Source organism: Dermochelys coriacea, chromosome 12 (genome assembly GCF_009764565.3).
Source record: "Dermochelys coriacea isolate rDerCor1 chromosome 12, rDerCor1.pri.v4, whole genome shotgun sequence".
Lineage (NCBI taxonomy): Eukaryota > Metazoa > Chordata > Testudines > Dermochelyidae > Dermochelys > Dermochelys coriacea.
The window spans coordinates 4,502,149-4,513,953 of NC_050079.1; the positions used below are offsets into that span (position 1 = coordinate 4,502,149).

An 11,805-nucleotide genomic window follows, 5' to 3' on the forward strand; every position below is an offset into this window, starting at 1 on the left:
TTCAGCTGGAAACTTCTGAAACCAGAGCACTGAGGCCAAGTGTTTCCAGGGGGACCACTGGCTGCACTGCCTTGATTTTTGGATGTTCAACTTGCGACCCACGTCAGGCCCTGCTGAGCCACCTGCCCTCTGGAAAACAGGCTCCTGCGGGGCATCTCTTGCCCCGCTCCCCCCAATCACTGGTCCCTTTTGAAAACCCCACCTGGTGTGTTTAACCCCCCCCAGCTGAACTCCCCAAAGCACTGGGCGCCCTTTGTTTGGGGGGCACCTCCCACGGGAGCCCTACGTGCCAAGGGCCCACGGGCTGCGCAGGGACCCCACAGACCCCAGCCCTGGAAGGGTTTGTCCCCGCTCCCCAGGGCCTGGGGCTGCACTTCACTGTGGGGGGGTGAGCCTGGCCCCTCCCCCAGTCACCCCTCCTGGCCCCCGCCTCCAGCCCTCGCCAGGCAGCCAGCGCCCTGCTGCGTCACGGGGCAGCCCCGCCCCCTAGGCCCCAGGGAGCGCCGGGGGCGGGGGGAGGAACCCGCCGCGGCAGGCCCATCTCGGCCCCCGTAAGCGAAGGGGGCGTGGCCCGCCCCAGCCCGGAAGGCGGCCCCGGCTGCTGGGGAACCACGTGGAAGCGGCGGCCGCCGCCCGTTCTCTGCGCTGCGGACGCGGCTCTGTCCCACCCCGAGGCCGGGCATGGCGACGGCGGCTAAGAGGCCCAAGGTAGCGGGGGGGCGGACACGCCTCTGGGGGCTCCGGCCCCTGCCCCCCACCCTGGGCGGCTCCAGCCTCGGGGGGGGGGGCCGGAGGGAGCGAGCGAGCGAGCTCCGCGGGGCAGGACCCCCGAGATGCCGGGGGCTCTCGCTGAAGGAGAAGCCCCCCTGGGGGCGGGGCGGTCCTGGCTCCCCAGGCGGCGGTGAAAGGGGCAGGTGCCTGCCCCAGATGCTCCTCCCTGGCCGGCCCCAGGGCCAGGGCTCGGCTCGGGCTGGGGCCACTTGCCTGAGCCAGAAGCGTTTACACCGGAGGGAGGAGGAAGCGGATCTCCCAGGCTCGGCCGGGCAGGGCCGAGGAGGGAGCAGCGGGCTCGGCTGCAGCCAGTAACTACTGGGGCGGGGTGGGGAAGCCTGTGGGCGGGTGTGATCCTGGCTGGGGAAATAAACCCCCCGCCCCGGGTAGCTGAATCCATCTCTGTCAGAAACGTGCTCTGACTTCGGGAGGGGCCTTGTCTCCTAATCTCTATATTCGCAAAAAGAAAAGGAGGACTTGTGGCACCTTAGAGACTAACAAATTTATTAGAGCATAAGCTTTCGTGAGCTACAGCTCACTTCATCGGATGCATTAGCTCACGAAAGCTTATGCTCTAATAAATTTGTTAGTCTCTAAGGTGCCACAAGTACTGCTTTTCTTTTTGCGAATACAGACTAACACGGCTGCTACTCTGAAACCAATCTCTATATTGACACTTACTAGCCGAACAGCCGGTCACTCTTATCAGCGCGACAGGTGAGAGCCAAGAGTCGGCCCCTGTATTTATTCCCTTGAAATCTACTTAAAGTGGGTTAAAGTCTGAATCTAAGGTCTGAGATGGGTGGTGGGCAGGGAGGTGGCAAAGTTTGCAGATGCTACCACCTTACTCAAGATAGTTAAGTCCAAAGCAGACCGGGAAGAGTTACAAAGGGATCTCGGGGAACTGGATGAATGAGCAACAAAATGGCAGATGAAACTCAATGTTGATAAATGCAAAGTAAGGCACATTGGGAAATACAATCACAACTATCCATATAAAATGATAGGGCCTAAAATAAATTGGCTGCTACCGCTCAAGAAAGAGAGATTGGAATCATTGTGGATAATTGTCTAAAAACATTTCAATGTGCAGCATTAGGGACCACTAGGAAAGGGATAGATAATAAGACAGAAAATATCGTAATGCCATCATATAAATCCATGGTACACACACCTCTTGAATATTGTGCACAGTTCTGGTTGCCCCATCTCAAAAAAGATAGATTAGTATGGGAAAAGGGACAGAGAAGGGCAACAGAAACAATGAGTATGGAACAGTTTGAGGAGAGATTATAAAAACTGGGACTGTTCAGGGTGGGAAAGAGATGACGAAGGGGGGAGATGATGGATGTCTATAAAATCATGACAGGTGTGTAGAAAGTGACTAGGGAAGTGTTATTTATCCCTTCACATAACACAAGAACTAGGGGTCACCCAATGAAATTAACAGGCAGCAGGTTTAAAACAAACAAAAGGAAGGATTTCTTCACACAGCGCACAGTCAGCCTGTGGAACTTGTTGGCAGGGGATGCTGTGAAGGCCAAAAGTATAACTGGGTTCAAAAAAGAATTAGATAAGTTCACGGAGGACAGGTCCAGCAATGGCTATTGGCCAAGATGATCAGGGACACAACCCCGTGTTCTGGGTGTATCTAAACCTCTGTTTGCCAGAAGCTGGGAATGAGCAATGGGATGGATCACTTGATGATTACCTGTTCTGTTCATTCCCACTGAAGCACCTGGCATTGCCACTGTCGGAAGATGGGATACTGGGCTAGCTGGACCATTGGACTGACCCAGTATGGCTGTTCTTATGAAGATTAAAATCTGAAAATGAAATCAGACCAATCTTTTCACCTGGCTCACATTAGCAATAAATATGTAGGAATAATGAGTCAGAAAAACACCTGAACAAAGCAACTTGACTCTGGAGGGAGTGAATACAGGTTTTAGGTGGAATCTTTTCATTGGAGCTAGTCAAACGGTTTTAAATAATTTTCACTAGCAAAGTAGCTCCTTTTAATTAGCAGCTTAGGCACGAACCAGCCCTGATTTCTGCAAAGCTATTTGCCGAATAGTCTGGTTATGGAATTTTTACCTATGGGTTGTTTGCAGATTGCCCGCTTTGACCCTTGGCTGTTTTGTGTTGTATGAATGGCCATGCAGTCTTGTTTCTGCTGCCTCATTGGGTAAGTGACACTTTGAGCTAGGGCTCGTCTACACTACTGTTTACGGCGATGTAACTTGCGTTGCTCAGGGGTGTGAAAAAGCCCCACCCCAAGCAACGCAAGTTACATTGATTTAAGCCAGAGGTGGGCAAACTACGGGCCACATCTGGCCCGCAGGACCCTCCTGCCCAGCCCCTGAGCTCTTGGCCCAGAAGGCTTGCCCCCGGCCCCTCCCCCGCTGTCCCCCCTCCCGCAGCCTCAGCTCACGGCACTATCAGCACAATGCTCAGGGCGGGGGGCTGGGAGCTCCTGGGGCAGTGCAGCGGCAGAACCCGGTCTGACTCGGTGCTCTGTGCTGCACGGTGCATGGCTCGCTCCAGCCGGGCAGTGCAGCTGCCTGTCCTGGTGGTCTGGGCGGCGCGGCTATAGAGTTGACAGCCACCGGTGCTCCAGGCAGCGCGGCAGGGAGCAGCAGGGGTTGGATAGAGGGCAGGGGAGTTCGGGGTGGTGATCGGGGGATGGGCGGTGGATGGGGGCGGGGTGGTCAGAGGGCAGGGAACAGGGGGGGTTGAATGGGGGCAGGGGTCCCGGGGGGTGGTCAGGAAGGAGGGCAGTTTGGATGGGGCGGTGGGGGGCAGTCAGGGAGAAGGGATGGTTGGATGGGATAGTGGTCCCGGGGGGGGGGGGCAGTCATGGAACAGGGAGCGTTGGATGGGGCAGGAGTCCCGGGAGGGGCCGTCGGGGTGGGAAGTAGGGAGGGTCAGATAGGGGGCAGGGGTCTGGCCATGCCTGGCTGTTTGGGGAGGCACACCCTCCCCTAACCGGCCCTCCATACGATTTCGGAAACTCGATGTGGCCCTCAGGCCAAGAAGTTTGCCTGCCCCAACTTAAGCAGTAGTGTAGACAGGTCCTTTGTAACACTCTTCTAGAATGAACTTTCGGACCGTAAAGATCACCCTGCAATTTGAAACATTTGGGATTAGCGAAGGATTAGACACCTGCATGGGCTAGTCAAGTGATTGTGAATGACAACAAAGCCTTGCAAATGGAGCTCTGTGTTCTGACAGAGGGGGGAAAAAAATCCCAGATTGTTGTGTTTTGCCGGCTACTTGTCTAACGTTTAGAGTAACAATCCAGTTTAAAACGCTAACTTTCAATGATACTTTGATTTTTGGCATTTCCCTCTAATGTAAGCTTGGTCTGACCAGGCAAACAGTTCAACCAACAGTAAATGGGAGGGAGATGGGTTTTATTCCCGTTGGGGCACACACTCACCAGTGGCGTGGGGAGCTGCCATGCTTGCACTGGAGGGGGTAACAGTACCTATTACAGTCTGGAAAACTGCTGGGCCCTGTTGAATCTAAGGGCAATAGCAAATAATCTTCTGCCTATGCCACAGAATGGAAGTCCTACCCGAAGAAGTGACTTAACCTCTTGTAAATGTTTCTGAGATCTTTTACCTTCCAGTTCAGATCTTCTGGTCACAGCCAAGAACAGTTGTCTTCTGTCATTCTTCCTTTCTTCCCTGCAGCAAGGGCCTGTGTTGGGAGAGACAAGCATGGCTAGCCTGTCTTCTGATGATGATCTCGCATACATAAATATCCCCTTTCATCCCAAAGCACTTCACTCACTGCAGGAATGCAGCCATCTCTGCCCAGAAACACAACAGATGTGTAACAGTGCACAGCAACCCTTAAAGACAGGAAGAGAAGGAACTAGGGTATCCAGTTGAAGCTATAGGGATAGCTAGTAATTATACTCTGTCCGTCCGTAGACTTCAAAGCAGTTTACAAAGATAGATAGGCACCCGTATCACCCTGTTTGAGATGGAGAAACTGAGGCCCAGGTGAAATGAAATGATTTGCCCAATGCCAGACTGATCCTTGCTTTGCTGGAAATAGTACCCAGGTCTCCTAACGTCTGATCTGTTGTTCCGTCCGCTGGACCCTAGGGCTTCCCTCTGTGGTGTAATTTACCCAACCTGGAACTTAGCGAGGCCTCCAGGGTTATCCTCCGTCCTCTGCCATAAGATTTCTCTAGTGCCTGAGCTGTCCTTGTTCTCTAAGCTTGACCCCTATTTCTGTTAGTAGGTGGCCGCAGGGGGCAGCCTTGCTGAGGATGGCAGTGCTGACACCCTTTCTGGCTTCCTGGATTGGTGTGAGAAGGTCGGGTTGGAGCTCAGCCCAAAGGTAGGAGGATCCGGATGATGGAAGCTGGGTATCGAGTGACCTTCACCCGGGTGTGAGTCCCGGTGTTCAAAGGTCTCAAGCTGAGTGTGGCGTATGGGTATCGCAACTCATCGGGCTGATAGGGCAAGGCTGGCTTTCCAAGGGCAGGGTGATCCCAGAACTTCTGCAGATGAGTGAGGAGGGGTTGGAGTGGTGGGCAGGGAAGCAGCGAGGCTGAGTGTGAGGGCTTACGAGATGGTGATTTCCAGTTACTTCTCACGTGCACTAGTGCAAGGGTGCAGCCGTCGGGTCGGCTCTCGGTTTGTTATTTAAAAACCAACCTCCTGTTTACGTTGGCATGAAATTCCTCAGCCACGTGGGGAATGAGACTAGGTGTCTGGGCTTCCATGGATGCTGCTTGGATTTATTCTCCTGACCTCTTGGCTTCATTTCTCTTGCAACCCTTCATGGCTGACCCATCAGAGGCAGGTTTTCACCAGGGTCCCCATAAGCCCTGACAGGCACCTCTCTCCTAGGTCTATGTGAGCAAAGAGGGCACGGTGTCAGACTACGGCCTGTTGGCCAGAGAGGACCTCCAGATGGGAGAAGTCCTCTTCACCATTCCAAGAGCCGCGCTCCTGTCCCAGCACACCACCTCCATCCGGTCCCTCTTGGAAAAAGGTAGGAGAGCAGGGTACGTGGCGTAGAGCTGAGGAGTCCTGCAGCTGACTTCAACTGGCTGCCATGTTGGAACGAAGTTCTTGAAAGTCTGGTGCTTTTCTAACCTGCCTTTCTTTGATTGGACCTTAGTCAATGGCCAGCGTGCTCTCGTCTGCTTCAGGCAGCCTGTAGCCTGGGGGAATCTCCTGGGGAGGGGAATTTTCTGAGCTAGAGCTGGAGAGGGCAGTGGTTGGCAGGGCTTCTAACAAAGAAGTAGGGTAAGGGATTGTTGGTGGAAGAGCCACCCCCACCCTCTTGTCTCCCTGCCATCCTGGGAGTAGCAAGTCTGGAGTCCCCAACTCAACCTCACCCCTTCTGCCAGGGAGCCTGGAGCAGTGCAGTGATTTTGGTCTGTCACAGCCTAGGGCACTGGCTCTCCAGTGAAGGAATAACAGGACCTGGGATCTCGGCATATTTCTGCTCTCCTCTCCTTCCTATCTCCTCTGTGTTTGGCTCCCTAGACCCAGCATCTCTGGGGAGTCAATCCGGCTGGGTGCCTCTCCTCCTGTCTTTGCTGCATGAATACACGGCCAGCAACTCCCATTGGCGTCCCTACTTCTCGCTCTGGCCTGACTTCAGCAGCATGGATCACCCCATGTTCTGGTAAGATTATATCACATGCTAGCGTCAGGCTGCAGAAATCCAACCGTCTGCATGAGACTCAGTCCTGGGCATTGGGTCCCTCCCACCACCGGGGCGCTGGCTCTTGGGAGTCGGTGTGTTACCGGGGATAAAGCACGGATCTGGCCTCGGTTCTGTTCCTGGTTATGCGCCTCGTGCCTCTTGCCCTCTTTGGCTGTTTCCCCAGGGGTCAGCAGCACTGGAGCTAGGCATGTTTGTAGCTTGGTTCTGTTAGATATGTTAGCAGCCTAGCTGGCTGCCCATCCTAAATGCTAGCCAGGGTTTATGGTGGGTTGAACTTGGGGTCTGGGCTAACTAGATGCAGACAGCAGTGGAGTGGGAGGCCATAGAAGATCCTGGAGACGTGACTCAAGGGTAACTGTATTAATTCAATCCCTTCCTGGGTGGGGATAATGGGCTTGTCTTTGCCCTGCCTGCCCCTTGATACAGGCCTGAAGAAGAGAGGGTGAGGCTCCTACAAGGCACTGGCATCCTAGAAGCAGTGGACAAAGACCTGGCCAACATCCAGCTGGAGTACACCTCCATCATCCTGCCCTTCATGGAGTCCCACCTGGACCTCTTTGACCCCAAGCTGCACACGCCAGAGCTGTACCGGAGGCTGGTGGCGTTTGTCATGGCCTACAGGTGAGATGGGGAGGGCAGTTCTGCAGCAGACGTCTCTGGATCCAGAGGGGCTGAAATGAAGCCTCCCTGGATGAGCCTGAGGAATCTCCTTGGGGAGTCAGACAGGAGGGTTAGACTGTAGCTCACCAGGCTTCTCCTGGCAGGAGGTGGCTCTGGCACTCACACTGCTTACTCTTCTCTGTGCCCTCCGAGGTAGCCAGCTGGCCCATGGCAGTCACTAGCCCAGGGTGGGCTAAGGGCCATGGCTTCATTTCACAGGGCTGGGAATTGGCTTGTCCTCTCCTCTCCTCCCAAATAGCTTCCAGGAGCCCCTGGACGAGGAAGACGAGGATGAGAAGGAGCCCAACCCGCCCATGATGGTGCCCATGGCTGACATTTTGAATCATGTGGCCAATCACAATGCCAACTTGGAATATTCCCTGGTGAGTAGGTGGGGAGCCGTGTGAGTGGAGAGTATATGTATCCCTAGGCATTGGCCAGGGCTCATTACTTGTCCAGCTGATTCTATCTGATCACAACAAGCTGCAGTGTGGTTCCCCTCTGGTTTTCTCCCTCTTGATGGGGGTGCTGGAGGGGAATCCCAGCCCTTGCTCTCCATTGTGACTCCTAAATTCCAAAGCCAGGTGGGGGACTGTTAAATCATCCAGTCTTCTGCCCTGCCTACCACAGCCCATAGCACCTCATCAGTTACCCAGTACTGAGCACCATAACTTGCGACCCGTGTTGCTCCTGCTTGGCGGAGGCATTACTCGGCTACAGTAGCTCTAGGGGATTTCATGCTCCTGGCCCCTAATGTAATGACCAGATCATCCCGTGTGAAGCCCAGTGGGGTTCTGCATGGGCAGCAGGGTGTGCCTTTGCCAATCTGATTGCAAAGGGGGCGTTGATGCCTCCATGTTGGGAGCTGTCAGCCTGGTGGCAGATAGGGGGCTTGGCTCTAGGACATGCTGAGGGCCTGAGCACTGGGAGGTACTTTTTCCTGTAGGGCAGGGGTAGGCAACCTATTGCACGCAAGCTGATTTTCAGTGGCACTCACACTGCCCGGGTCCTGGGTCTGGCGAGTCTGGGTGGCTCTGCATTTTAATTTTAATTTTAAATGAAGCTTCTTAAACATTTTAAAAACCTTATTTACTTTGGTATATAACTAAACTATTGTTGTATGTATAGACTTATAGAAAGAGACCTTCTAAAAAGGTTAAAATGTATTACTGCCATGCGAAACCTTCAATTAGAGTGAATAAATGAAGACTCGGCGCACCTCTTCTGAAAGGTTGCCGACCCCTGCAGTAGGGAATGATGCTGGCCTAGTTTGCCCTCTTTGAAGACTGATGTCCCTGTTTGCCATAGAATGAGCACAGGCAATGGCAGTGCAGACTCCCACCCCAGCGACTCGGGGCAGGAGAAAGGGCTTTGTGATCACATGGGCCACCAAGGTGCTTTTATGTGACAGGAATAGGACCAGAGACTGAGAGGTAGTAGCTGATGTTACACTCACCTCTGTGTTTGTCAGGGACACTCTCTCCCAGGTCAGCCTATTGTACACTGTATTGGCTGGGACACAAAAAAACCCTCCTGTGTTTGCCAGGCGATAGGATTTCTTGGTGCGTCCCAGAATCACTTTCTCTCATGCGCAAGGGCCATTGTGGGGAGCCAGCAAGGCGTCGTTCCCTTGCAGACGTGGCAGGGGGAATTCGGCCACACTTGCCCCATAAGGACAGAGTCTCTTACTCTGAGTATCGTGACACTGCCTTCACCTTCATGCCTGTTCCATCCCTCTGCCTACAGGACTGTTTGAAAATGGTCACCACGCAGCCCATTAGCAAGGGCCAAGAGATCTTCAATACCTATGGCCAGATGGCCAACTGGCAACTCATGCACATGTACGGTTTTGCTGAGCCGTACCCCGGCAACACAGATGACACTGCCGACATCCAGATGGTGACAGTGCGCAGAGCTGCCCTGCAGGGTGAGTGGCCTGTAGCATTTGGAGGTAGGGTAACTTGATTCTAAATGACTCTGGTAGAAGGAGACTATGGGCCATATCTGCAGCCCTTTAAACTAAGCGTATAGTAGCCAACCTTTCATAACCACTCATTGTGGGGCACCCTCAACATTTTCCTTCCACCATCAGGGATGAGCTTCAAGGCAGCCACAATCAACATCGGCCTCTGCTTTAGGAATGGGTCCCTGAAAGTGCTTCTTGCCTCTGGGTTTTAAGGGGTGTGGTGCTCAGCACTTTGTGGCAATTGGGCCTCTTTAAGGCATTGCACGTCGGGGTACAAATTCGCTGGTGGCTTTTGAAAGTCTTGGCCTGTGTCTCACACTACAGAGTTTTGTCCCCCTCCCCCCATCCTGCAATATGTAGTGGGCGTGGTTGATGTGTCTCCCCTGTTGTCCTCAAACAGGTGCCAGCACTGAAGCGGAGCGGCAGCTGGTTTCTGAGCAGTGGGATTTTCTTTGCCAGCTGGAGATGGTGGGGGAAGAAGGCGCCTTTGTGATTGGCTGGGAGGAAGTGTTGACAGAGGAAGAGCTGTCCATGACATTGAAGGTGCGTGGTGCTCTGGGGGAAGTGATTTCGTCTCTAGGTGGCAGAAATGTGTGATGTCTACACTGATCCTGCCCCATGGAGTCTTGTTCTCCAAAGGCTCCGATGACTTGTGCTGTTGTGCCTTCAGTGTGGGGTTACAGGTAGAATCTCTGCTCTGGAATAGTTTATAACAGGGGTAGGCAACCTATGACATGCGTGCCAAAGGCGGCACGCAAGCTAATGTTCAGTGGCACTCACCCTGCTTCTTAAACATTTTAAAAACCTTATTTACTTTACATACAACAATCGTTTAGTTTATATATTATAGACTTATAGAAAGAGACCTTCTAAAAACATTAAAATATATTACTGGCATGTGAAACCTTAAATTAGAGTGAATTAATGAAGTCTTGGCACACCTCTTCTGAAAGGTTGCCAACCCCTTGTTTATAAATACAGTATGTTGACCTGTTATGGAGATTTTTACTGTAAGAATAAAGGGGATGGGGACATTTTGCCTTCCTGTGATTATAGCTTTACTCGGAACTGGGAGGAAAGGGCCTAATTGCAAAGATGGAGTCTGGTGCTCTGGGATTATATGGAGGTCAAGTCAGTCTAGTGTGTTTGCACTCCTTTTATTGTGGAAGGAGATGCATGAGCTTCCTAGGGTAGTTGAGGCTCTGTGCTCTGATCCTCTTCAAGAGGGAGAAGCCCTGTGACAGGTTGGGGGAGGTGGCATTTAATTGTTTTGTGGCTGCGAGCTCCATTTTATAGCAGGGACTTGATGTGTAGTGGAGAAACTGTGCAGGAAGCTGAGAGCAGTCATGGGCTATCACTATTGGAGGGTCTACGCTTGTGACAGCCCACATGAAGCTAGCCGGGAAGTTAAGTATTTAACACAAGGCCCCTTCACTCCCCAGCTGTGCACTAGCAGCACTGAAAACTTGGAATCAGACCCCTGAAAATCGTGATCTTAAATGTTGAGCTGCTTTATTTGCTTACTTTTGTTTTTAAAGCTTTCACAGTGCAGTTGACTAACATTTAATCTCTTCTCTGGAAATGAAAACAGATTCTCATCTGATAAGGTTCCAGGAGCAGGGGATTTTAAGAAACACACTAGCCTTCCTCCCTCAGGACTAGGACAGTGTTGCACTAAAACTAAGTACTGCTGGGAAACGGAGGCCCCTGCAGATCACATGCTGTACTGAAGAAAGCATGCTCAGCATTCACGTCTTGCCCAAATGCCTCCACTAAACCAACTAGCTGCTTTGCTATCCTACTGATGGGAATGGGTGCTAAGGAGGTAGTGAATAACAATGCAAATCCCTGGGAGTCCAGGAGGGTTGTGTTTTGGTAGCTTCAGTAGCTGAAAATTGGGATTATATTCAGACTTAGTCAAGCTTCACTGCCTGAGATAATGACTAGGTATCTGTGGTTGGTTTTAGGTGCTGTGTATGGCTGCAGAGGAATTCAGAGAGTTTAAAGAGCACGAGGGCTGGGAAGAAGATACAGAGGACGAAGAGAGCTTTACTTTATCTAACGAGACAATACCCAGACTCAAAGCCTCGTGGAAGAAGCTGCTCCGTGACAGTGCGCTGCTCACTCTGGAGTCTTACAGCTCAGACCTTAAAGCAGAGCAGGACTTGCTAAATGACAAGGTGGTTTATGGCAAACTAAGCCGGAGAGAGCAGCAAGCCCTGCAAGTGCGCTATGGGCAGAAGAGGATCTTGCACCAGTTGCTGGAGCTGGCCAGCTAGCAGATGCCGGGAAGCAGGGAATTGCAGGCTTTGTATAAAGCAAACCTTGTGCTCTCTCCCTGGCTGTCAGGATGGATGGGGTGGCCACTTGTATTGAGGAAGAACAGAGGGTGAGAGTTGATTTGGACCCAGTTACTCCTGATATGTCTGTATTGGCTTTTCATCTACCTCTTGACTTTTCTACAAATTACATACCTGTCTTACTGGGGAGGAAAAAGTCTGTTCATTAGATTTCAGCCTTAAATGTGACACGCAGGAGGGTTCCCCATGTTCAAGAACCAACATGGGTGAGAGTTAAGGAGGAAGCATACCCATGCTAACTTTGACCAAGGAGTGCTTTGCAGGGAAGGTAGAGTGACCCACCCCTTGTCAGAATGATGATTTTATACTTTGCAAGGATGACAGCTTGAAGGGGGTTCTCATTCACTG

The 11,805-nt window shown here is 52.4% G+C and overlaps 1 protein-coding gene across 2 annotated transcripts; it reads left to right on the top strand.

The window, feature by feature from the left end:
• Positions 1 to 524: 524 nt before the first annotated feature.
• Positions 525 to 11,579, top strand: SETD6 (SET domain containing 6, protein lysine methyltransferase). 2 transcript variants are annotated; one of them, XM_038368772.2, is made up of 9 exons: positions 525 to 708; positions 5,029 to 5,127; positions 5,643 to 5,787; positions 6,288 to 6,429; positions 6,898 to 7,092; positions 7,391 to 7,514; positions 8,878 to 9,058; positions 9,498 to 9,640; positions 11,065 to 11,579. In XM_038368772.2, the coding sequence occupies exons 1-9, from the start codon at positions 682 to 684 to the stop codon at positions 11,374 to 11,376; spliced, it is 1,368 nt and encodes a 455-aa protein (XP_038224700.1). In that variant the 5' UTR covers positions 525 to 681; the 3' UTR covers positions 11,377 to 11,579. The 2 variants fall into 2 exon arrangements, with proteins under 2 accessions (XP_038224700.1, XP_038224701.1); XM_038368773.2 differs by having other exon boundaries at positions 565 to 708; positions 5,026 to 5,127.
• The last annotated feature ends 226 nt before the right edge of the window (positions 11,580 to 11,805 follow it).